At 35.2% G+C, this 27,948-nt stretch overlaps 1 protein-coding gene and 1 long non-coding RNA gene across 2 annotated transcripts in view; one reads left to right on the top strand and one right to left on the bottom strand.

Annotated features, from left to right (window-relative positions):
* LOC136290570 (uncharacterized) overlaps positions 1-17,073 on the top strand; it is a 43,232-nt gene extending 26,159 nt beyond the window's left edge. Inside the window, exon 3 of the long non-coding RNA XR_010721219.1 lies at positions 16,989-17,073. This is a non-coding gene — a long non-coding RNA (uncharacterized lncRNA). The remainder of the gene's footprint in view (positions 1-16,988) is intronic.
* DTHD1 (death domain containing 1) lies at positions 10,422-26,404 on the bottom strand. Its single transcript, XM_066184945.1, is given in 17 exon segments — positions 10,422-10,450; positions 10,453-10,710; positions 12,014-12,071; positions 15,337-15,581; positions 16,771-16,979; positions 16,981-17,049; positions 17,751-17,915; positions 18,734-18,816; positions 18,818-18,979; positions 19,754-19,896; positions 19,899-19,932; positions 20,597-20,692; positions 20,694-20,925; positions 21,414-21,802; positions 21,804-22,038; positions 22,040-22,220; positions 26,134-26,404. Coding segments are annotated over 17 exon segments (2,859 nt in total).
* Positions 26,405-27,948: the final 1,544 nt, after the last annotated feature.

Here is a 27,948-nt window from a genome sequence, read left to right as displayed (position 1 = left end):
TGTATTTATGCTCCTTTAATTTTCTTCTTGCCTTAAGGATTTTCTCCAAGTCGATTATTAGTCCTTAGGCTGTCTGTTTATTCCTGAAGACTCTCTTTCTCTTCCTTTGAGCCTTTCTAAACATTAACTCACTGTCTAGCTTTATATTCACACTCTATAGTGGAAGCTCATTGCTCCACTTTCCTTATTTCCAGTTATTTTTTTACATGGTGCACTTAGCATTTTGCAACAAGCATTCAAGCCAGAAAAAGACAGAGCAAAGGTTTTACTGTCATCCTTTATTCTGTTCTTTTAGAGTATATCCAGTATTATGCAAACATGGTGTGAAAAACCATACTGTCATTTCTGTACTGCTTCTGTGAGGTATAATGAAGACAAAATGATCAGGGAAAAAAAATTGTTTAATGCAGATATGGACACTTCTGATCTCTTCTACAGGCTGAACAGGCCCATCTTTCTCACCCATGAGACAGATGTTTCTGTCCCTTAATGATTTTCATTGACCGTCTTCATTCTGTCCCTTAATAATCTTCATCTGCAGAAACCGACTATTTCAAGAACTCCATGCTTCTCTCATACTGAGGAGCCCAGAACTGGACACAGCACTCCAGATAAGTCTAAGCAGGGGTGAGTAGAAGGGCAGGATCACTTCCCTCAATCTGCTGGAAATGCTCATTCTAACACTCAATACTGATATATTCCATGAGTAGTAACCTGAAGGAAATGTTTAACTGGGTGGTATTTTCCTGGCTGTGTAACAGGGTACAGAAAATGAATATAGTCAAACTTTGGTTTTTTGAGTGTTTAAACCTTTAGGTTCATTAAGTTTGCTTTTTCATCACCTCAGAAATATCAGACACGGCATAGGACCACTGATCCTAGGTCTGATTTGGCAGGGGTTGTAATTTGGTGCTCCAGGAAAGAATTGCTATGGTGTGCTGTGATTACATGTTTTCCTAAAGCATAGCTGCTACTGGTACAGCTTTGAAGCATGGCCTAACGATGTACTAGGACATTTCATTTCACTTAATGTAACTCCGGATGATGTTCACATTTATGTGGACATCTTTGACTTGTGGGGCTTCACTATTGTCTGTTAGTCTTATTGTGGCAATTATAGTTCTTACTATATCAGTGCCATGACTACATTAAAAAATAAAAACTTACTTCTTCAGACATTAAATTCTTCTAGTTTCTAAGAAACATTATTGGATTGCAAATAAATATGATTCACCTGGCTATTCTAGGCCCGTGGAATATGCCCAGGTTCCCAGTTATTGTTACAGACTGAGATCACACCCCAGAGCATTGTCACCCCTGTGAAAATGACACTTGGATGGAAAGAGAGTGATCAGAAGTTAGCACTTCTTCTTTAAGTACAGGATGTCTTCAATGCACTGCAAAATGAAATTCCAGATTCTCTAAACCTCAGTCTTCTCAGATAATAGTGGGGTTTGTTTTGTTCTAATTCTAAGGAAAGTCACAAAGCTGCTTTCTTGTTTTACGGTTTTAGACTTGCTGTAATTCTATCTAGTGAGAAATAAAGATATTTTGTAGAATTTGAGATTTATCAAAAAATTCTAGTTAGATTTCAAATGTAAAAATTGCAAAAAATAAAGTTGGCTGCAATTCCACCATAATTTTGAGTATAGTAACAGAAGGACTGCAACAGATTTTAAAGCTCCAGCAGCATTAATCAGGAGCACAAAAAATAAATCAGAATTGTAATTTAGCATACTATAAAAAGATTAAAAGGGTAAAAATTACCAGAAGAAGTCTTCTACTTTGGTTTACAAGCTTGTTCGAAAGATTTTCCTTGAATCTTTATGTCTTAAAGGTTACATGCTGAAAGAAATTTTTAGAGAAAAACGGAAACAGCATGTTTTAGGTGTTTTTTTAATCTCAAAATGTACTAGACCCTTCTACTTAAATTAATTTTCTAGCTTATTTAATATTTTAAATTTTCAGACTAATATAATTTTTGAATAGAATTCTTGCTCATTAATTTATTTTTAGGTAGTAGAATGTCTGTTTAGTGAATGAGTCCTCATACCCCAGACAAACTTATTTATCATCATCAGGGACTAACATCATAAATTTATGAGCTGAGTTAAAAAAAAAAAAATCCGAAAATCTATAGCAGTAGAAGAATAAGGAAGAGGTCACTGTCTACAAAATTTGCTTTCAGATTTTAAGACTGCAGTTCTGAGACTACTACAGTTAAAAGATTTTGAAATAATTTCTTACAGATAAAATGATGAACATACAAATAAGTTGTTACACTGTTTCTGTAGTTCAGAAAGAGTTGACAGAAATAGATCAGTCCTCATGGAAAAAAACTGTGTCACCTAATCCAAACTCCATCAGTTAAAGGATGCATGTTCCTGTCCCTTTGGATGAATCAGTAATAACATTTCTTTTCCTGCTCCTTACATTTCTACACAAACTGCTAACCTTAGTTCTTACACGGATTTTTTGTATTTTTTTACCCCAGAGTTTACCCTTAGTCCTGACATAGCTAAGTAGAGATGAAAACACCATTTTGTCAGGTAAATACTGTTGTTCCAAGAGGCCCATCAGGAATGCTGTGATGAAGACATTAGAGAAAAAGGTGAAATTGGAATGATATCTATAATATCAGCTTCTATACTATTTGTGGAACAGTAATTAAAACTAATTTTAGTGATGAAAAGCAGCTAAAGTAGAAATTATTGGATAAAACTATAAACACCTGCACAATGGGAAACAACAAAATCATGCACATCAGATATGTCACAGTCTGCTCTAAACAAAGTGAAAATTTATGGCTGCCATAAATTTAAGCTTTGGAAAAACATTAATGTAAATGCAAACATTGCATCCAAAGACCTGTAATTGAAACACTTATGCCCTCTAGTCCAATTAGCTTAAAATCTGTCTTTTTTTAAGAGGTTTTTTTTTTCCTGCAGAAGTAAACTTTACATTGAAATGGAAATATAATCTGTATTACAGAGAATCATAATGTTACTACTATTTGAAGGAACTAGAGATGCTAATTTATAAATTGAAAGTAAAAAAGATATTTTATATAAAACAAATTTCTGTTTGTTAAAAGGAGCAATAGGTTAAAATATTACCCCAGCTAAATCTATTCAATATAAAATGGCTAGAAGAGCTTTGACAAACTCATTAAAATTAATATGAACATTTCAATGGGGCAGACTGGCTGTCATAAATTATTCAGGGAAAGTAATTATGCTGTTCAACAAAGCATGCTTTTTAAAAATTATTATTATTAAAACACAAGCAAAATCTTAACTAGTAGCTAATTTCCATTTCACCTTGAATTACTAGTCTTGTCTTTTGGGGGTTCCATAACAAAATCAGCTACCATAAACACACCCTGAATTACAGCATTGTGGATCAGTGAACTTTATTGCCTCGGGTATCCATGGTTACCAGTCACTGAAGAACAAAAGAGACAAAGATTTGACAGCAGTTTATTGTCAGCCAGGAAACCACAAATCAGGTTGATTTTACACCTGTTTTAGACACGAACTGAGGCTACTGCCTGTCAGGTTTAGGAGTGTGTGTGTGTCTATCTGTGTACAGTTTGTAATGTGATAAGGAGTGGCAGGAGGATAAGGATAAGGACCTTCCAAGAGGAGGTGGATTGAGAAACCAGTATAATGGATATGCTGATAATTCCTGTCCAGTTTTCATCAGTTTGTATAATCTAGGAACACAAAAATGTACAAAGAAGGCCTCTCCCTGTGACTTCAGTTCTCCACTGCTGAAGACTGCTCTTCTAAAACATTTCATGAACTTTAAAAACTGCATTTTAAAATGCTTGTAGTATTTAGTCCTTTTAATTCTGCTGGAAGATTGTGATAGCTATGGAAGTACTTCTAATTCTCTCCCTGTTTATGCTCTGCAACCCGTACAGTACTTATCTAATAGAAAATAATTTTACAAAGTTTCTTTTTTTTTTTTTTTCCTGGCTAGACAAAACTTTTTTTTGGTTTCCTTTGAAAAACCTTTCTCCCTTCCCCAGCTCTTTTACTTATTCCATTTCTGCAGAAGGGCTCAGCAAAGATTTGGTATTTTAAGTTCACTCTGAAAACACATGAGCAGAACCATGCACCATGCTGCAGAGGACGTCTCCTCAACCTCTTCTAGACTGGCAGTAACAGTTTGCTGTGCCTTTTAAAAATATTTTCTGAGTACTTACTGGGATTTTATTTATATTTTAACAGCAATGATGAGAAAAATGTGAAGTTCTTGATTAAAATTCACAGTACTTATATTGTATGTAACCAATGAATTAAAAAGACTCCCAACCAAGGCCTGAGGGCAAAATAAATGGGGTAGAAATGGTTGAGTAAACCCACATTATGTTTGCTGACTTTACAATTTGCATCAACATAGTTTTACCTTGTCTTCCCTCTTTAGCTCTAAGCCATTCAGCTGAATGCACACCTCTGGGTAGCATTTACTCTGGACCATTTTGGAAACTGTTTAAAAAAAATTTCAGTGTGCTTTCACTGTTTTACCCCCAGTCTGACAAAAAAATTTACTTTTAGGAGTTTCTCTAGGTGTAAATAGAGATGAACTTAAGTATTCTCCATTTGAATTTAGTTTTATAAGTATGATCAAATCAGTTATTGTATCAGCTTAATTTATTTATTTGCAAATATTCCCAATAAACTTTTGTAGCATCTTGTTTTCTATGAGAAATGACATTTCATCAAAACTTCATAAGAGAAATTTAGAGAATGTAAATTGGCTCTCTTCATTAGTAATTATTCACTTCAAATAAGTTTGCTATTTTCTTAAAATCTTTGGAATTATGTAGAATAAGGTGTCTGATTTTGTTACAAGCTTCCTCACATTAAAATTATTTCCTCTTTCTTTTTAGAAATAGAACGCCCCAAAATGTTTTTACACATTTGATTCTCTATCACTTCAAAATTTTTTATTCCATCAATCCTTTTTTAAAATTTCCTTAATTCTTCAGGCATGGACATTGATTTTGAAAAAAATATTAATGTTAATAGAATGAAAATATTCCTATTTCTGATTGCATGATACCGGCATCTTAAATTATTTGCATCCGTTGACCTCAAGATACTCTAAAATGGGCTAACTCACTAAGAGACAAGTGAATATTGAACAGTCTTTCAAGGGTTTCTCTTCCATTGTCTCAGTGAAATGACTTTTACATATTGATTTTAGGTCTGAAAATACAGAAAATAGTATCTTTGTAGAAGCTCTTCTGTAATATCTGCTGGCTGAATTGGTACCTGCAGTGTGAAATTGCCATGTAGTAATGCTAATCCTGGCTAGAATCCTTCCAATTCTATTAAATTCTTTCAGTTTCTGATAAATAATTATTCTGCTCTGGTCCTAATCTGACAAAAGGACATTTCTGCAAGTCATACTATCACAATTGGACTTTAGAGTACAATGATGAAAAAGGTTATGTATGGATTTTAAAGTATGATAACAAGTTGAAGAGGCACCATTTTTTCCCACTTTGGAAGCTACAGCACAAAAGGTCTTCATGGGAACAATGCTGTGGTAGATGTTCAAAGGATAAAAAAAGGCGAGTGAGATGTAGACATGTAAGACTACATATAGTGCTTTGAAAAATCTTCTGTCAAGGGGAAATACCCACTGTGAAATAAAGAATTTATATATGTAATGAAGAGTTCAAAAGCATATAAATCTTTTTAAAGACTAAGAATAGGGTTACAATGCTAATGATGAAGTCTTGTCTTTCACATAGACTAGAGATAAGAACAAAGTCTTACACTTGCATTACTGTAGAATCATTTTTCTTACGTTTATGATATTTTCATTGTTCAGGGGGAAAGTGTGGAACATGAACTCTTCTATTCTTCTGAACTTTAATTTATTATAATATTACAGTAGATTATTAATCCATAATAAGTCTTTTGGTTATCTCTAAATGTATATGTGAAAGTTGAAAATTGAGGAATTGCAAATATTGCATTTCTTTGGTTAACAGTTTTTTTAATTGTGTTGGATATGCTCAAGGACTTCTGGTTGTGTCTTCAGGTAAAGTGCAGAGATATTATGCAAAGGAAGGAATGATTTCAACTGAGCTATTTTATGCCACTTTTCTGAGTGCCCCTGCTTTTTCAGGGGCTTATCTCAATACATTTAAGACATGCTCACTGAAATGAGCTGTTGAGAAAGGCTGAAAGAGGCCTTTCCTCCAGCTCTCCCACCAAATTTCTCAGCATGTGGGCTCCCTCCCAATTCACTTGGGAGAAGCTTTTGAAACTCTCATGCATGAAGATGACTTCACTACAGATAGTTCTGGGTAAACAGTACTTACTGAAGGCTATCTAAAGAAAAAAAGAACTCATTTTTGAAAAGGGCTTGGATGGGATACTGATTAAATGCCATCTTCAGTTTTTTAATTGAACGTCTGTTGTATTAATCAGTTTACTGATCCTGATCAGTGAACCCTGTTTCACTAAGTAGAGAATTTGTGTTTTAAATGTTGAATATGCAAAGCCTGCTATATGCCTTTGCACTTCATCATCTCAGATGCAGTTGGCAATCCATCCTGTAACAATGTCAAAAAATGAATAGTTGTTTTCCTTCCTTTTTTATTTGACTAGCTGTTCAGTACTTAAATAATGAACTACTTTCTTCAGTTAGCCAAATTCTAGTTGTCTAGGTGATTTCTTTCTGAGCAACTGGCTTCCTATCTTAGCTCCTTTTCCTTTCAGTTGCAGTTCCTTTCACTGTTTAGCAGAAACACAGAGTTTCACCTCTTTAGAGTTCGAAAACAAACACATTCTAAGCCATAAAGCTCAGCTATTGCTTTTCTTCCTACATCTTCTTTCAGAGTCAATAAAAACACATAAGGAGTAGATTTGTCCCATGCAGTTCTCATTCTTTTCCGCGTTTTGCCACATTTGCAGTTCAGTGAGATTAAATCTCACCAAGGGAGCCGTCATTTAGGAGACAATATCTGATTGCCTGAAAAGCAAAGAACAGTGTTGATAGTCGTTAAGAAATTGAACTTTCCACATCAATAGTTGAACCATATCAGCCTATGACTGTCATTTCCCATTCAGAAAAGGCAGAAGTTAATTATTCTTCCTTTCATAAGGTTGGAGAAACAGCTCATTTGACATCCCACTAGGAATTTCCTCTGAAAAAGGTCTCTTTGGATCTTGCTACAGCTTGATCTTAATTTACTTTAACCCTAAAGAGCTACATTTTCGTGTCTCATTGCTGCTGATGTCATTCAGTTGTACAGAAGGCCACACACTGGTCTGAAACCTATTTTTTCTGGAGGTTTTATTTACAGCCTATGAACTTAAGAGTGTGAAGAATCTCTTTTCTGACCAAAAAAAAAAAAAAAAAAAAGAATCAAACCCATTTCTGTAAATAAGCTTGTTGGCTGAGACCTAACATGAAGGGAAATAGACACATCCATCCCACACCTTGCATTCCCTCCTCCTGCCAAGAGTCCTTGAGGTCAGGGAGACCCAGACAAGGAGGGTGCTCCTGTGCCTATCTGGTAGAACAAAAGAAACACTGGGGGAAGGCATAAGAATATTTGGTCTGCATATATTGTTTATATATATATTTTTTTTTTGTTAAATTGTGCATTTTAAATATGTTTTGTTAAAATGTTTGTATGAGCTGGGAAAGTGTGTGCTCAATGCTAGCCATGTTTTTTCAGGAGATAAAATATCAAAAAAAAGTGGAAATAAAAGCTGTGAATGCTACATAGAGCAGCTAGGTAGGAAAGTCCCAGCACAAGCCAGAACCAGTGGGAGAGGTAAGGAGGGGGAAGAATAGAGGAAAAGTATGCCACCAGTCAGTTCAGCTTTGCTGGGCCACAGCAAGACTAGTTACTCATTTCAAACTGCAAATGAGAGTTACTAGAAATAGACAAAAATACCCAGGAGACAAAAGGCATTCCTCAGAGGAAAAGAACATCAGGTAGTACATTTAAAATTGTTAAAATTTTATTCTACCTTATTAGTAATTTTTGCTATATTTAATAAAATATGTTTTATTTAGCCACTTAATGCATGTTAATAATCAAAAATTAGATTTTAACATGGCAAATTTCATTTAGTTTTACTGTTCAATTAATGTAAACAATAATTTCAAATTCCATGGAATGCAGTTTTCCTTTTCTATAGATGTTACTGAAGGGCTCAAAATTCTTACTGTCTTGTCCTTATGATGTTGTGCAAATAGTAATAGAATGGTTTGTGTTCAAAGGGACCTTAAAATCATGTATTTCCACCTCCACTAGTGAAAGAACACTTTCACTAGACCAGGTTGCTCATGGCCCCAACCTGGCCCTAAACACCTCCAGGAATGGTGCATCCACAACTTCTCTAGGCAACATGTTTCAGTGTCTGATACTGTGTGCATTGTCCAGGCCTTTATAGATTACTTTTTAGCAGTGTTTTTTGCACCTACTTTTCAGGTTTTGAAATAAATGCATTGTATTTTTGTAATACAAAGATGCCATCTTGTGGCAGAATCATGGAACTTCTACCAAACAGTTTTAATTTTGGTGAAGAAACGAAGTCAAATTTTTAGCAATATTTCCAGTACTGTTTGTCCTACCATCATACATTTATGTACATACATACTGAAGAGATCTGATGATCTAGCAAGAGAATATTTATTCCACAAGAGAAGGTACTTATGACAAATGCCTGATGGCTAAAAGGATTTGTGCATTGGGAAAAGCGTGATAATTGTTTCCTCTAATAAGAAGCCAGCTTAGAGTTAAAATACACTCTTTATTAATAAAACAAAAAACAACTCCCCTCCCCCCCCCAAAAAAAAGACATACTAAAATAAACAAAACCAAAGAAAAGATGGGTTTTTTGTTTTATTTTCAGAGAAGGGGTTAAAATACTCGTACAGTACTTGTCTTACATCTAAGAATTGATAATAACGTAGGTTGAGACATTAGTGACTAGATGAATAAGACTAATACTATTCCTATTTATCTTTTCTTTTGCCATGCAATTTTCTCATTTACAATAGCAATTCGTAAATGTTGCAAATATATGACCTCTATAAATAAAATACACAGACTATGTATCACAATTAAGATTTGCCAGCAAGACATAGTTTCTAAATAGCATAAAAATGAATAAAGTTTAGATCAATAACGTTGTGATTGAGATTAATATTTAGATTTTTATATTATGTGATTAAAGGAGAGGTGAAAAAGGAAAATAATTGGTGCATCAAATCAGTATCAGAAGAATAACAGTAATTAATTGTGCACAGGTGGACTTGAAGAAAGAGGCATCTGTTGCATGTTGCTGAAGCAGTAGGGGAGTCACACAGATGTGACAGCCTGTGTAATCACAATATGTGTAACTATCAAGGAGTCAGCTTGCTCTCAGAATTGTTTTTCACTGACTCTTGCCAGCTACTTTTTGCCTTTAATAGAAATCAGTTTAGTGTTTAGATAAATTTTTGGTGTGTTTTATGAGGTGGATTGTAATATAGAAGATGGTAAATTTAATATTATTTCAATAGAAACACCATTGTAGAACACCAACCTTACTCTTGCTCTGACTTAAAAATCATGTTAGTCCTAGTAAGCATTTTGGAAAGAAATGAGTTTTTAGAGATTGAAAACATGAATAAGGAATGGCAGAAATACTTCTGGTTTACTATCTTTACCTTCAATACAAGAACTTAATATAACAAACAAAATTTCAAAGTCATACATTTTAAAATTTTTATGAAGAAATACCTCTTTTTCCATATTTGATGGTAACCTAAAAGACTCCATTACAATGACAGTTTAAAGTGAGGCAACAAATCTCAAATTCAGGAAAGAGATTACGTATTCACATGAGCTAACACTGAATTATTATTATTATCATTCAAAAGAATGATAAATATTCATGGAGAATATAAAAGCAGAATTAATTACTAACAAATCTGAAAGTAAGAAGAAGTTACCTCTGTCTGTACATTAGGCTTTAATCTGAAGAATTTGGTAGTTATTCATACTGGACATAGAGTAATCCATGTATTATAGAATGATGCATATAATTTTGATAAAATTAATAATTTCTAATGTTTAAGACATGTAGAAATATTTTGTTGACTGAGTATGGCATGTCCAAACAGCTGGAGTCCTCAGAAATATATGCAGATCAGTCTATAATTCTTCATACCTACATTTTCGAAATCTCACTTTTCTGTAAAAGCAATGTTCACTTTTATCAAGCAAGGACATGGCTATTATACTTTGCTTTAGTAAAGAGGTTGCAAAGTAACAAATTAATAGTCTCATTCTGACTGATATCCCTGTCACTTGTTCATCCAGAAGCATAATGGAAATATTCATACAGTTCAACAAGAAAGAAGAGCAATTGGGCTGTAAGTTGCCAGTGATTCTGTCAAGTGCACACCTTATTTTGCCACTTTAACGAAGTTCGTCTGAAAGATCACTTCTGCCACTCTTCTGCAAATAGTGAGACAGGAGCTGCTGTTTATCAGCCGACTTTGGAAGAGTCTTTTTCCAGCAGCAAAGCAGCTCATAGATCTGGTCTGTTAAATTATCAGGGCACTTCAGCCTGACTAGCTGAAGTACGCTCCGTTGAACAGGCAAACGTAAAGCAAACAATGATGTATTATCTTCTGCAAGCTCTTCTGCAAGCCAAAACAGCAAGTTGTCCCATAGGGCCTCTGAAGGGAAAAAAATTAGTGAAGTAAGAACAAATCTTCCTTTTTTTCTGAAAAGCTTTTCGAAGCTGGAGGCTCAGTGGGTAAACTCCCCAGCTAAATAGGGTGTGTTTTTTTCTTTGGTGGAAACATCATCCCATCTCATTTCCAATGCCATTTTTGGTAACTGCTCTGTGTATGAAGTGAATTTAGTCAAGAGCAGATTCAGCAATGATCTATAATTTTTGGAACTGAATGAGGAAAGTTAGCAAAAAAATACAAGGGTTTCAATATTTGCTGTAACTGATCCATCAGTTATACTGTAGCTTTCCAGTACAAACTGAATTTCCTTATACACAAAATTATATGCTGTTCAAGCATCCACCACAACAGTATCTTGCAAGAGCTTTTGCATTTCCTGGCAAACAGATCTTTTTTCCTTTGACTATCTCTTACTACATTGTTGGGGAAGATGAATCAGGGAAACCTTATAAATATGATTGCTTCGGAAAAGTTTCTGAAAATATGAAACCTATAATCGAAATAGAATTGGAAGCTTACTTTGAGTTGTAGGATACTGAGTCTTAGTTACTTATAATCTGAAAACAATAGCCTAGCCAGCTGAAGGAAAATCCCTTTTGATTGAACAATACCTTTCTGCTGGCTAAGGCGCAAAGGTCAAAACAGAAGTCTAAAGAGTAGTTTTTATAGTTTAAAATACAACACAGTATGGTAATGTAGTGGTTCTTATAGGCTATATGTAGATTCTATAGGATTTTGTGTCTTGTATTGGTTGGTCACTGTAAATTAGAATATTCATCACAAAAGGAAATATAATGTGTTGCAACAAGGACCTCGCTCTCTTACCTCGTCTCCTAGCTCTTTGCCTTCCCTCTTCCCCCTACTCTTATCTCTTCGCCTCTCTGCCCCTTACTCTTGCTCTCGCTCTTACCTCTTCATTCTCACCTCTGCTCTTTTCCCCCTGCTCTCTGACCCCTGCCACCTTGCTCCCTTCTCTCTTAACTCTTACCTTCTTGTTCTTTCTCCCTCTCTCTTTGGGACTTCCCTTCAGCCGAGGCTGGTGGCTGAAGGCAAGGCCCTTTTTACCCACGACCCTTGCAATAAAACCATGTATTCTAGAATATCTCAGGTCAGCAGAGTTCCTTGCCCCTGCCATCCACGGGTCCCCCGACACTACATTAACTATTTCCTTCCTGAATATGGCATTTTCAAGTGTCAGTAACAGCTGAAACAAATCTTGGAACTAAAATGAAATAGCAAGTATCTTTTTAATATTGATATTAATTTAATGGTTTTGTTTTCTTACCTGATGAATCAGAAAAAATTATTTTTGTACTTCGTGGATGGTGGATCAATTTTTCATGCTATTAAAGAAAATGTGTTGAGGAGTAAGAGGTGGGGCATATGATTTGGGAGTGGATTTTAGTAAAATCTTGGGGATTTAACTCTTAGCATTTAAAATTTGTTTTACTTACACAAAATGTTTTCATCCTTATTAAAAAACAATTAACACTATCAGCCAGTATAAAACAGTATATAGCTATTAAAATAAAGAAATTAATAAAATTTTCATCTATCAAATGGACTTTTATTATCTCTTATAAAATGTTCATCCATCATAAAATTTTAAAATTTTTGATTAATAGCATTATGCCATGTTTATGTATAGACACTGGGTGTATAGAAAATCTGTATAGAACTTTCATAGATGCTACAGATTCTAATTTTGAATAATGCATTAACGTTGCCTTCCTTTCAAGGAAAAGAATGACTTTTAGGCATGCAGTAGCTATTGTTAGGCCAGGTAACCACAATGTATATGTAGCTATAGTTATTCATTTTACATAGTTCAACTTTTAATAAACATCATGAAAAATCATCAATATTCAAAAGATAAGTTCCGTTAGAAAGTAGAGAGTTTGTCCTCTTTCTTCCTGTAAACACTGGAGAGAAAAATAATACTTTCTATGGCTGAGAAAGATGAAAGTCTTCTGGGTTTTGGTGTTGTTTCCTACTGTATATAGAACAAGAAATTACTTACATAAGCATTGAGCACAAAAAGAGATTAGTTTGTATGAAGTGAAATTCAGATGGTTTTTGGTTTTTTTTGAAAGTGAAATTATCCTCTTTCGGTGCCCATGTTACTTTTGTAACACACATTCAGTAATATTACCTGGCTGGTAATAACCTGGTTCATTCACAGCTCTCCTAAGGAGATTTGCCTGAGGTTTACACACTGATCTTCTGCTTTTCATTTGGAAATCAAGAGCATAAAAATCTGATTGGCAAAGTTATTCTTTTCTTTCTGATTTACTGAGCCTTATGGAGATTATCTTAATCACTTCTATAATATAGACTGTAAATATTGTTCAATATTTGGAGTGCCTCAAATGTACTGAGCTGCACAGGCACAAGGTCAATATATTCATAACCATTACCTATTGTGAATTAAACAACTTTTCATCAGGCCTGTACAGTCATCCTGTGAGATGATTTCAGTGTGCACAGGATGCACACATTATGTGGTGCAAGGCAGTGCAAAACCATCCTGTGCTGTACTGCTCTTGAGATCTTGGGGGTTGGACTAGGTGACCTTTAAAGGACCTTCCAACCAAAATTATTCCATGATTCTATGATTTGAATCTGCCTCGTTTTGCATGCTTCTACAGCAATTCTTGTCATTGGATGTGCCTCAGTATGAAGATAGAATGACATGGCTAAAAAGCTGTCAGAATAAAGGGAATATAAAGCTCTTCCAGAAGGAGGCATTGCTTTTCTTCCAAGACTCAACTCTCACTGACTTTGTTTAATTATGCATTTGTATTTAAACTTATTTTCATTCACTATTGAGAATTTACCACCTCAAAGGTCTGCATTAGATTTTCAAAGTTATTGTAGATGAACTCAATTACCCAAGCATTAACTTTAATCTGAACCACTTTATGCTACTTAATGTTAAAATAGTAGTAAAAATTACAAGAATTGAAAATGAGTATTGTCTAGAAATAGTGTAATAATATACAATGCATTAGATCTAAAACAGTAAATTGCCTTGAAAGATTAAGTGTCTGTGGTGAAGTGCTAAATACACCCTCACTTCAGCTGCACTGGCATGTGGTCCTGCTGTTCTGGTTGACAGCTTAAGTAAAGTACTCTTAGAAGCCAAAGCAGTTTTCTAGTCTGGAAGGGCCTTCAATTGGCCAAGCAACTGCCTTTCTGAAGCAGGGGATAACATGCTATTCTGCTGTTAGTCATTAGACACAAAACTTCAGCAGAATAGTAATTTCATAATGTCTGTACGTATTACAGCAATCCATTTTGGCAAAGCATTTCCGGCCAGTAACATTGATGTGCTCTGTCAAATGGACCTCTCAGACATGACCAGACTCTCATAGCATATCGAACAGGACAGACAGAAAAGGAGAAATTAATCTTTTACCTCCTTAGCCCATTGTGCCATATAAATACAAAATCTTAGAAATCAGTAGATATGCACACAGATACTTGACATCAGAATGTAATGTACTGTATCTAATTTGTATTGAGCATGATAGGTTGCAGGAACAAGTGTTTTCTGTTGCTGAGGAAATGAAAGCACCATAAATAGAAATCATTAGTGAAAATCAGACTACTTCTGTAAAAATATATGTTTAAAGTAAAAACTGATGTGAATGTTTTCATACAAAGTAAACAAACACTCTTTTGCCCACTGTAAACAATATATTTGTAACTGGATAATGAAGGCATATACATTTAGAAATGGCTTATGATTTTATAGTTACTGCCTTCTCTATAAAAGAAATTTAGGTGGGGATTTTATAGAAATGACTGAAAATGTAGTAGTCAGAAGGGCTGCCTTAAAAAGATTCAATCTGTCTTTGTCACAACCAAAATCAGACATTCCAGATTCTTTTTACTATCATCTAGAAAAAAAAAAATTTTTTTTGAGAAAAGTGCGAAGACACTTAAATTCAAAAAGAGAGACATGCTACTCTTTGTCACCAGAGATTCAGACCAAGTGTTTCTGTAGATATTTTGATATTAAAATGTAGGCAACTTTGATAGTAGTAGTTTAGTGGCAACATTTTGTGCAGTGTAATGTGCTGGTACACAGGCTCTTTGAAAAGTTTACATGAGATTTCATTGCAGGAATATGAAAGATTAATTTACATAGCATTAGCTTTCACCAGGGATGGAGATAATTGCCCATAAGACTGTACTGCAGAGGCTAATCAGGAATAATAGAATAATCAGGTGATAGGTGGAAGACAGGGTACAAAAACCATTTAATGATCCTACAATTTGCAATTCTGTGTTCCCAAGACAATGAAACAAGAATGATATAACTGAAACTTCAGTAATAATTTCACAGTGCCGTAACAGCTGGGGCGAGTAAATGGGTGAAATTTTTTTGCTAGACATTTTTCCATGCTTATACTTAGATACGGGTCCCTCCCTACAGCTAAGAGAAATTCTGAGAATGTTTGTACATTTAGAATATACCAGAAGTTCATCAGTGACTCCTGTGTGTATCTGTAAATCAAAAATCATACCAAGATCCTTTTTCTAATAAATATAGGGTAAGGCAGAAAGGGAAATGTCTCTAATATTATCAAGTGAGAAACGCACCTTTGGCAATGTTAATGCTAATTTGCACAGTGGAGACTGGTGTTGATATTCATCATATGGTAAGGTTTCTTCCCATTTTTTTGGTACCATCTCTCTGGTAATTTTATAAAACTCTGCTGTTCCTTTGTAATGAGGTGAACTGTGGTTACCAAATTCATCCACTTCTTTAATTTGGAGTTCCTGCCTTGGTTGTCTTTGTGAATGAAAAATCAGTCTTTAGACTTTCCTGAAGTCTTCTCCATTCTCTGCAGTCCATATAATTCATTTTAAAAATAATTTTTTACCCTGCATTCAGATGCATGACATCCAAAATAATTCATTAGCATGAGTCAAGGAAAGGTAATCACAAAATATTTGGTTGTTCCTTATCATTATTATTACTTTTTTGAATATCTGAGTTCAGCCTGCTTCAATAGTAGGCATATCTTTGTGGCTAGCCTTCTCAGCCCTTTAATAGTTGGCTTAAAGAATAAGTTGTGAAGCCAGTGCTACAATGAAGGAATAGAAAAGGACGTATGTACATAACATAGAGAAGAATAAAAATAAAAGGATGTCATGAATGGAATTAGAAGTATATGTTTTCTGGTGTTCAGAATGGATGTTTATCTGTAACAAAATGAATGGCAGCAGAGGGGTATATGTATTTTTAGGTTTCCTAAATCCATTTATTTGATACATCTATATGCACTCTCCTTTGTGTATATGAGCAGACATTTCTCAGGGGGTAGAGATTTCTCTTTTCGAAGAATATTTCTTTTCTTTAACGTACATGCAGTTTTCAATGGAAGAGTTTATGTACAAAATGTTCAGAGGGTCAAATATATATTTATATGTTCAATCTCAAACAAACAGAAGAGACTATTTGCAATTTTGGGTGAAAACCTTTCAGAGGTTTCTTATCTATTTTCCCTTTAAACAAGTCTCTGAATGGTGGCAGCCACTACATGGAATTTTCTAGGCTACTTACAGAGATGGCATAACTCTCTCACACCATCTCAATTCACAGTACAACTGACAACAGGCAATATTTTGCCGTCGTTTCTTGCTCACTCTAAGTGAATGTACACAGACAAAACAGCAGACAGAAATCTGTCCTTTTAAAATAATTCTTAAAATACCATATGTTTTAGAGGGACAAGATTTCACAAAATTCACAGGGGTTTAAGAGATCTATAAAGATCATCTTGTCCTACTCTGCTACCCAAAGCAGGGTCACCCAGAACACATTGCTCAGGAGCTCATTCAGGTAATGCATTTCCTTTAGAGTTGGAGCAGTTTCCCATTAAGCTCCACATTTCTTTGAGAAGAAACAAACCACTGAAATAACTAAATGTACTGTGACTAACTTCAATCAACCAGTGCTCCCATACAGCATTTTTTAATACCTGAGCTAATTGATAATGTTCATACAGATGCATGAATTATTTGCCTTACCTGAAGCAGAAATATTTCCTCTAAATCTAAAATTAATCTGGTCTCCTTGTCTGAATGGGAACTGCTGTTTAGGTTCAGGGGGACCAAAATAACCCTCCTCATGGAGATTTTGAAGTTAATTGGCCAAGTCTTTGGATGCAGACATCAAAACTACTATTTTATATGGGTTTTCTCTTTTCTGATATAGTATCACATTAGCCATTGTGCCTTTCTTCCAGAGCTTGAGTGAAGAGAAGACAGCTGTCTTCCAAAAGGAATGAAAGGCGAATGACCACAAAGCTGTATTCAGGGGGAAAGAAGAGGAAGAAGAAAGAAGAAGAAAGAAGAAGAAAGAAGAAGAAGAAGAAGAAGAAGAAGAAGAAGAAGAAGAAGAAGAAGAAGAAGAAGAAGAAGGAAGAAGAAAGAAGGAAGAAGAAGAAAGAAAGAAGGAAGAAGAAGAAAGAAAATAAAATTATTTTTAAAAGCTTTATTTTCATAACATTATCAACTGCTCATAATTTATTCTTAAAAATATAATATGGGGTTCAGTCTCCAAGGGAATTTTTGCTATCTTGCATCCTTGTTTCCAATGCATGAAAAGGTGGAAATTTATTTGCATTTGTAGTGTAGAGTATGTTGACTATATAGGTATGATTTCGAATGCGTATGAATTTTACATGAAAGGAAGATAATATTTTGTAATAAGAATGCAAAAAAAATATTAGTTTTTTAGTTAGAGAGCTCGATCACATTTGCCAGTTAGACTGATACCAGCACTTCCTGTTTGAAATTTCTATGTACTACATTGTGTATATTCTATAAATGAAAAAGTGTTTGTTTTTTGTTTTTTGGTTTTTTTTTCTGGAATTATGAACAAAAATTTAAGAGCAAGTTAATAATTAAAATGGATAATTTCTTAGCACTACTAATTTCCACTTATTTGTAAACACAAAACTAAATATTTCAGTAAATAAAATTTTGTTGAATTATTCATACATTACCTTTCTAAATGCTCATTTAGTTCAAAAGATACAAGCCCATTCTGTACATTCTGGATAATAACGTCATCAAGGACCTTCCACCCCTCTTCTTTGTTTCCATGACCTAATAATTTCAAAGTATCACTGAGATTCTCCCTACTTTTTCTGACAGAAGTGCTCACAGCCCTGGAAAGACAAGTAATTATAGAAAAAATAACATAAAAATAGTTCTGCAGAAGTAGTAAGCTTGTGTTTGTAGCTGTTTTTCCCTCTACTTTCCTTGATGACTTTTTCTGATTTTCCCACCTTGCTTAAAATCCGTATCTGGAAATATACTCCAGAGTATATGAATGATATAATTATTAAGATCTTTTTTTTTCAATTCTCCAGAAACTGCTGAAAATTATAGATTATCTTTTTTTAGGAGTCCCTATGTTTTAATGCTTTTTTAAGACATGCCAAAAGGTCTAAGTTGTAGAAATATTGTACTGCATACTTTGGAAAAATCTGGACCTTTACCTAATGCATAAAACTAGTCTACTATAAACCACTGTGCCACGCATTTTGATTCAGGCAGCCATTGAAATGTGTAGAAGTAGAGATGAGAAGGTTCAAAGGTCAAACTCAAATCAACTTGGTGTGTTATGAACACAGCAGCTTTAAGTTATGTCTATTCTTTGTGTTCAATGTTTGACTTTGTTGAAAATGCCTGAATATTTCTTCCTGAAAAAACCTCACACAATCTTCACTCTAACTCCTGCTAGAAATGTAGTGGTCAGCATATTTAAAGAATATACCTCAAATACTATATTAATTTTTCTGGTGAAAATATATTATGAAAATTTTGAGGGTTTGCTTTAGTGTTTCTAACAATGTTCATAGGTATTGCAGTCTATTTTAAAGAACAAACACATTTTTAATACAAGAAATTCTAAACCAGCAACTGTAAAAATTAATTGTTTTGGATGTTTTAAAAAATGGTGATTTGGAAGTGAGACTCTTACCAAGGATGGTATGCTGCAGCAACCCTCTTTATTGTAGCACTGATGGCTCTTGCATGTTCTGTCTCATCTCCTTGCCTTTTTTTTGTCTGGGCTTGGAGGACAGGGTAGAGTAAGAGTGAGTGAGCTGTTTAAAGGTTGGGCAGAAGGATGACAGACATGAACCAGTGCACTAGTAGATATCACTGCATGATACATATCATGTCTTGCTTTCAATGCTGAAACCAATGATGGCTCAATTGGCTGAATCTAAATATATAAAGAAGTACAATCAACTTGCAAAAAAATACTTCTTCCATTACATGCCTGGATTTTTTTACAAATTGGTTTATCTTTTGGAGTTATCACAGAAGAGTCAAACTCCTCACTTTAACCCAAGAACAACCTTACCCACCACTTTATACAAAGCACAGAAAAATGCTTGAAAGTCATCAAAACCTAGAACTTTTATTACCTGAAATATTTATATATTTTTATTCCTGATTTGAGTTCATTTTGAGACTCGTGAGTTTCCTCAGATTTTGAAAAGTTTCTGAGATTTTTCTAAACTGTATTTTTTCATTATTTTAGTTTCTCGATACGTCCAAATTAACATCTTAATGGGCAAAGAGAGAAACAACTGAAGCACAAATGGAGACTATACTCAGCCTAAGACCAATACATGGGAAAAAACTTTTGTTGCACTTGCTGGCACCAAGGATGAAGTCAGGTGAGGAAAATGTTTCCATTAGCTTGACCACTGGCCAAGTAATTAAAGTTTTGACTTGACACATCTTTATTGAAAACAATTATATTTTCTGAACTATGTCAAACACAGGTAGGTAAATCTTCCTTTTAGCTAAAGATATCCCTGACATGTGCTTTTAACAAAGCTGACAGGAAATCCATGTCTACAGGATGTGAAGCTGCCACTTTTTGTAGACGTCTGATATTGGAAGAGATTGCAATTTAACACCATTGGCATACTCCAGAACTGAGCAGATAGCAGGCTTATGGGATAAGTATCACATATTTCAAGCTTACCTTTAACTGCATAGGTGCTGGAGAACTGAATGCCTCTGGATAGTAACAGAAAGAGACTCTAGAATCCACGTTCAGCTTTTGTAAGAGTCCCACCTTTGGGACCGTAAATGTTTCCTTCTTTAAGCATGACAACACAGAAAAACACCCAGATGATAAATTTTCACTTCTGCAAAGCTTTCCTGAAGGAAGAGAATGTGGGGGTTAGAGCATTGAGGGAAAGGAAGCTGTGTTTCACAGTTTGAGAAGGTAACATTCTCTATAAAGCAAAGTATTAAAAGAAAATAAATTGAATATTATTGCCACCTGCATGCCCAAATACCTGGTGATCTGTAGTCATCATGTGATGTCATTCATATTCCAGTGTATGACTGGGGCGAAATCAAATAAACTTATAAACTGGGTGATGAATCTGGTCCAATACAATACTTTTGCATTTAAAAAAAGAGAACCATCCTGTGTTCATTTGATATAGCACTTGTACTTATACTCATGGAACTGTGTTACTTTGTTGTGATCTAATAGCACAGTAATTCCCCTTAAGTTTTACTTTTATCAAATAATGCAATACATTACACTTATTTACAATAATCATGAAACATTACTCAACCATTAGTATTGTGGGATCAAGCATTTGCTTAACATTGTAAGGGGAAAAAAGAATGTTATTAAAAACTAGTTCTCAAATGGAATTAGTGCTTGAGAAAGTAGAAAGAAAAGTTCTATTTAACCACACATAGTGGGCAATATGATTTAATAATGAGAATTTTATTTGAAAAACTCCGGAGAGACTTAACTGGGAACCTCAAACTGTGCTTTTACAATGCTTTGATGAGAGTTACTCACCTTATAGTTTCCTTGGTATCCTTGCAAAGAAATAGGAGTTAAGTAGTTTGACTGAAAGTTCGTATCAGTCACCTTCACCATAATCTCCCGATATTTTTCCTCTGAAGCATGACGTAAATGGGATTGCAATGTTGATAGGGAAAAGTAGTTTTTCATAATCATAACATTCAATACTGATGACATTGCTGACCAGCTCCTCAGAATCATCCACCACCAAGGAACTAATGTCGTTGAGTATATTACACTTTAGATTCTCCAGAACAGTTGCAGGGGCTTTAATAAAACAAGCTATTTCCTGTTTAGTTTTACCACTCCCTTTGACTAGAAATCTATTAAAAAAAAAAAAAGTCTTTTGAGTGGGATAGAGTCTTGTATTTTTAATTAGATACTTCAATGTAATGATGTGCTATAACAAAGCATAAGAAGAAAATTCAGAAAAATATTTTTATAAATAAATGAGAAAATCATGACAATTTTTGTTTTGCCTGTTTCAGAAGAGCTTACAAATTACTTTAAAACTGGTGTATTGTAGTTCTTTCCTACTGATTTCCAACAATTTGAGGATTATTGACTTTACTGGCTGTGACTCAGTCCCTCTCTGGCATAAAAAAAAATTATACAAATAGAAACTTAGAGTTTACTTTAGACTGAAGGGAAAGACCTTCATTACGCATGTTCCAATTGTAAACTGCTCTTATGTGCACAACCAGCAGCTGTTCAGTACACGTATATTGAGTTTCTACGCCCACACATTTATAAGTTAATAAGCAATAATTATGTGCATCTCTTCTTAGAGAAAAGAAGAATATGTGCTTACTCTTTGTTTATCCAGTATCTAGATTTTTGCACTTGTTCTGAATCACTCACAGAAGGATTAACATCAGTAAGATCATAGGCTTGTGCTGAAAATGTGAAGGTAGTTAGGTAATTTCTAAAAATCTCATTATTTTTTTCCATTTTACTGTCTTCCATTTTCTCTGTCAGTCTGTGGTCTTCACTTTTTAGCCCCTTTAAATTGTCCCTGACTACTTCCCTTTTCTCCTGTTCAAAATGATTCATGATGCCTCTGTCATCAATGTCTTTCAATGTCCCAGACAGAATGTCTTCCTCACTGCTTGTAAGACCATCCTGAAAAGCCAGTTCTGGAGGTTTTTCAGTAACAGAGCTACCTCCATGAAGTTTGTCCTTTCCATTGCACTCTTTTTTCCTCTGTAAAAGGGATGATCAGTAGTTGTTGTTCACCATCTTCCATTTTCATTGGAGATTCTCTGCTGGTGTCCTGTTCTTGAGCAGATTTGTTTTCAGCTAAGGATGCAACTTTTCCAACAGTTTTAATTTCACTTGTGTGGTTTTGATTAACATTTTGATTTTCTGCCTCGTTCAGGGAAGGAGTTCTTTGGAATTGCTGACTGGAACTGAAAGATGCTTGCAAAGAGTCTTTTTTCTCCTTCTGAAAAGTGCACATCTGTTTCTCTAGAAGTATTTTCACCAGTCTGGTTCTGAGAATCACCATCTTGTCTGCAGCTTGCAGCATAAAATTTATTTTCTGACTCTTGAAGGTGTGAGATTGTATTTACCAAATGCTCCTTCACTTTCTGCAGATAATCTATAATTCCATTGTATTCTGAGGCAAAAAAAAAAATTAAATTTTGCTATGAAAGCTAGAAAAAAATGTGAAAACTATTATTTGCATTCTTTTTCAATTCCACATAATCCCATAGTACCATTCATACATGAAGCACACACTATTTCCTGGCTCCCATTTAATGTTTTTGCATATATTGCTGTTCAGGCGGAGTCAATTTTTAAATTGAATACAGAATAGTACATTTTTGTACTTGTCTAAGAACATCTGTGTGTGTATTTGTCAAAGTTTTACTCTGGCAACTCTAATGAATACTTTTCTAATGGTCAGACACTAGCTAAATTCTTAATGACAATCAATCCAAAGCATGGTATTTATAAAATATAGTCAAATTAATTTGGGAAGATCTTTAAAGCTGAACATTATATTTCCTGAAATTGAATCCTGCAAGATTCTAATGCATAGGTTTCTAGCTGTTATACATGGACCAAATTTTAAAGTCAGACCTTAGCGGCTCTGATTTTTTGCTATGAAGAATAGATGATAACTCAAAACCACCAGCCTAAATATAATACTGAAGGTCAGCAGTTTGCAATATTCAGTTATGGAAATGGTTGCCCTTGCATATAATTAAAACTACTTTGTGAAGAAGAATGCATGAAAAGCAGCAATCACTGTTCACCATTCATGCACCATGTAAGATTTTAACTTACATATTTTATGATACTTTGTTTTTCTTATCTTAAAGCTTTTCTTAGAAACTATTCCAGATATTCTCTCCAAGTATTTATATTGTATTACTTACAGTTCTTTCTGCATCTTATGTTATCAGCCCCTATAACTGGAGAGGTATCTTCATTAGTTAGATATACTGCAAACCTTGGAAAATGTTTTGCTTTTTTTTTTTTTTGTTTGCTGCATGAGATCCTGGATAAATTTGTTTTGCAGGTTAAATCTTCTGAAAGTCAACAGAAATGAGACAACGGTACCACACACTATGATGTGCACTCCACTTAAAATGTACAGATACACACAAGGAAAGGAGAACAGAAAGGGCTGATACAAGTCTTACAGGAAGCCTTTGATTTTCCCTATTTTTGACAATGTCATATGAGGTAAATAATACCTCAAGGTTTTCAGCTTGGAAAATAATTTTATTAAGAATGCCATCACATATCAATGAGTTATATTATGTGATAGGCCTCTGATCTCTATTTACATCTGATTAATTAAAACCTACAAAAAGTACACTTCAGAATAGTTTTTTTCTTATTAAACTTGGTCTAACGCTTACTCCTTTCTAATACTTCCTTAGTTTCCAAGTGACTTATTAGACTTTGACTATATTTGAAAAAAAAATAAAGAAAAAAAGGAAGCAAATACACTTTTATAATATTGTTTACACTGGTAGTTGTTTTTAAAAAGTTACTGTTTTTCCACAGGCACTTTTACAGTAGTTAAGAAATTCCAGACAGTTTAACAGGACTGAGAAATAAAACAAAAGTATTGGAAATAACAGAGCTGTATTTGCAGAAGAGGTTGTAAAAGACCACTTCCCAGTTTCACTGAAAGGCAAAGTTCAAACTTAGGCAAAACTGCCAAAATTTACATTTCCCATCTGAATTTTGCATTTTCTAAACAAAACAAAAAAATTCTCAAACAAATTTTACAGCCCTTTAAACTTCCCTAAAATCAAATTTTAAGATAACAGGCTGATTCAAAACAAAGGCATTTTCCTATGCTGTAAATGTGATTTTTCTAATATGGGTAAGAAAAGATATGGCCTTGTAACCGTATTCTATCCAATTGTGCTACATGGAAAGACACTTTTTGCATTCAGTTACAAGGTTAACTATGAAATATGTCTTTTTTTGTCTTTTTCCACTCCCCCATCTCTTTTCTAACACTTTGCTCTCTGTGCTTTTTCTGATGTTTGATAATAGCTTTAGAGTACAGGGGTAGTTTATATGCAACTGTCACCAAACCTCTTTGCTGAGTGTTTTAAGGGAATTTTTCAGGTGAATAATGGCAGCTTTTTGGAAGAATGATTCTTGGAAACCTGACAAAAAAGAGAATTTTAAAAAATCACATAAACCATGAGGCCAACAGGACAGTTATCTTGCTCGCAGCCTAGAAAGAGGCTTTTTAAACCCAAATGTTTTGTTATTATTATACATATAAATCTGTAGCTCACGACTCAGAAACACAAGCATAGCTAAACATTTCTGTCTTTAATCTCTTTCTTTCTCTCGGTTTGCATCATAGAATCATCATAGAATGACAGAATGGTTTGGATTGGAATGAGATGATCTTTAAAGTTCTTCCCAACCTTCCTTCCTATCATGGGCAGAGACACCTTCTAGTAGACCAGGCTGCTCAAAGCCTCATCCAGCTTGGCCTTGAACACTTTCAGGAATGTGGCATTCACAGGATCTCTGCCTTTTTCTCCCCCTTCCTGTGTCATTACTCTCTAAGTAAAAAATTACTTCCTAATGTCTAATCTAAATCTCTCCTCTTTTAGTCTAAAACTGTTCCCTCCTGATCTAGCACTATATGTGATAATGTCCATGTAAAAAAAAAAAAAAAAAATCACTCTTCCTCTTTTTTAGAAGCCCCTTTTAAGAATTAAAATGATGATGCAACAAGGTACCCCCAGAGCCTTTTCCAGCCTGAAAACCCCAACTCTCTCAACCTCTCTTAAAAGGACAGATGCTCTGATCATCTTCATGACCTTCCTCTGGACCTGCTCTAATAGGTCCATATCCTTGTGCTGGAGACTCCCGACCTTTATGCAATACTTCAGGTGAGGTCTCACAAGGGTGTGGAGTAGAGAGGGAGCATCCCCCCCCTAGGCTGTTAGATGCTCTTCTTTTGAGGTTTAATGTTGCTGGACCTTAAATAGAAATGTTAGTTTTCTCTTCTTTGATAAATGTTTGCTAATATGTTGATGTCCACCTACTGCAGGACTGAGCTGAGCATGGAGCAAAGCCCCTGTGAAAAGATATCTAAGAAAGGACAAGAACACCAGAGAAAATTGAGGAATGAGGAAAAAAGTGTGAGAACCAGCCCTGCAAACAACAAGGTCAGAGAAGAAGGAAGAGAAGGTACTGCAGATGTGGGGCAGATATTCCCTTTCAGTCCATGGGAGACAAGACTGGAGCAGATCCTGCAGCCTGAGGAATACCCAATACCAAGAAGAGTAGATATTCCCTGAAGGAACTGCAGTCTGTTTAGAGTCCAGTTTTTCCTGACAGGAACTGTAGAGGAAGGACCCACAGTGGAGCATGGAAAAGAGCAAGCAGGAAGGAGTGTAGAGGGAACTGTTATGGACAGACAGTTGCCCTCATTTGCCATTGCCCTGCACTCTTCAGGAAGGAGAGGAGGTAAAGGAATTGGTAATGAAGGGGTGAAGTTGAGCATAGAAAAAAGAAGGGGTGGAGGAAAGGCCATATTTCAATGTTTTGCCTTTGCTTCTCACTATCCAAATCTATTTAAATTGACAACAAATTAAATGAATTTTCCCCTAAATTAAGTCTATTTTGCCCATGATGGCTATTTTAAGTGATTTTCTCTATATCAACTCAGGATTTTTTTCCGTCTTCTTTCCTTGTGCTGTTGAAGAGGGGAAGTAACTTTGTGGGTTGGTATCTGGTGTCTGGTCAATATAACCCCGCTAAAGTATAGTGTACATAAAACTCTGAACAATTCTGCTTAGTTAATTTTACTCTTACAATTTTTTTGGTCACATAATGAGAATTATTGAATCTTATGAAATGGATTCAAAACCAGTGTGATACAGCTGAGGGAATATGAATTAATTTGGTCTAATGAATTACTAAGTACTGAAATACTAACAGATGAAAATTAGGGTCCCCCAGAATCATCAGGCAGAAGAACTTAGCATCTAATATACTCAGCATGTCTGCTTACAGATAAGTTCTTCCATACTTGCCTGGACTTCCAGTCAATTCCTTGTGTTTATCATGGAGAGAACTCAGCAACTGGCAGGTGTCTTGAATAATTTCTGTAACATTCTCCAATTACTGACTGATAGATCTGCTCAGCTCTTTTGCTAAAGAGGTCAGTCCCAGCACATATTCCTCCAAACCTCCTTCATCCAGACCACTTTTCAGAAGCACATCTCTTGCTATAAAGTTTAGGTAATAGATTTTTCCTAGGACTTGTCCTGATTTCCCTGCAGGTGTAATCTTACTTTCAGCCATATCCATTTTTTTTGTTCAGGATATGCTACTACATTTTTTTTCTGCTCAAGCACTTCTAGAAGTTGTTGTCCCTGGTTCGGGCTACTACAATGTTTAGCAATTCTAGCCTAAATGGAAATTTTAAAAGTGCTGTATTCCACAAGCCAAACTCTAGCAGAGAAACTCTGAGTTGATTTTGACTATTAAAAAGTTACTAGGTGACAGGAAGGAGTGGCTGTTCTGTATCTACAGGCAAGGATTACCAGGAGATGCCAATATACACCATGCACCTTTAATGGAGATTATGTAACTCAGTTGTGTAGCAGTGACTTAAAATTTCAGGATTTCTGAGCAATTTCTTACTTAGGTGGCTACAAATGATCATTACTCATGAAATCAAGTTTAACTGGGTATTTACAATTATATACTCACCAGCAATGACACACAGACACACTGAATCACTAGATTGGAAGAATCACTGAGTCCACCCAGCCCTAACCCCTCAACTAAACCATGGCACTGAGTGCCACATCCAGTCTTTTTTTAAACACATCCAGGGATGGTGACTCCACCACCTCCTTGGGCAGACAATTCCAGTACTTTGTCATTCTTTCTGTTGAAACCTTTTTCCTAATATCCAATCTATATTTGCCTTGGCACAGCTTGAGACTGGGTCCTCTCATTCTGTCAGTTGCTGCCTGGAGAAAGAGACCAACCCCCAGCTGTCTACAACCACCCTTCAGGAAGCTGTAGAGAGTGATATGGTCACGCCTGATCCTCCTTTTCTCCAGGCTAAATAACCCCAGCTCCCTCAGTCGTTCCTCACAGGGCTTGTGTTCCAAGCCCCTCACCAGCCTCGTCGCCTCCTCTGGACTTGCTCAAGCATCTAAACGTCCTTCCTAAACTGAGGGGCCCAGAACTGGACACAGCACCTAAGGTGTGGCCTCACCAGTGCCGAGTACAGGGGAAGAATGACCTCCCTGCTCCTGCTGGCCACACTATTCCTGATCCAGGCCAGGATGCTGTTGGCCTTCTTGGCCATCAGGGCACACTGCTGGCTCATGTTCAGTTGGCTGTCAACCAGAACCCCCAGACATTTCATGTTCAGACAGAAGATTCTCTAATAGACCTCATGACAGAAAATGAGGCAGTAATGGCTACTTAAATGACAGTTGACTTATCCAGGTTTTTTACTCTTCAGCAATCATAAAGAAAATGTATATTTAGGCTGTCTGATGATCTGATGATCAGCATTTGAATGTTTCTAAATTCAATGATTCATACAGGAAAACCATTGTTTTAGTTAAAAAAAAATAGGTCCCACATCCTATCTTAATCTCAGTGCCAGTGCTGAACTATGAAAATCTATTTATTATATTTTGCTATCAATTTGCTGTTTGTCCTTAGTGGAAGAATGATGATAAATTATGTAAATGGAATTTCTTAATCTTTGATTAAGATTGTTCACTGAAGAGTCTTATAATTTAAGGCTCATGTTTATGTACCATATTGACAGATATTGGATATTGTAACTGTAAAGTCTTTGGGAACAATCATGTAGTTTT

The sequence above is a fragment of the Chamaea fasciata genome, unplaced genomic scaffold (assembly GCF_029207755.1).
Source record: "Chamaea fasciata isolate MVZ Bird 193981 ecotype frontalis unplaced genomic scaffold, bChaFas1.0.hap1 SCAF_6, whole genome shotgun sequence".
NCBI classification, from domain to species: domain Eukaryota; kingdom Metazoa; phylum Chordata; class Aves; order Passeriformes; family Sylviidae; genus Chamaea; species Chamaea fasciata.
The sequence above is the reverse complement of the archived record's forward strand: the minus strand, read 5'-3'. Positions and strand labels throughout refer to the sequence as shown.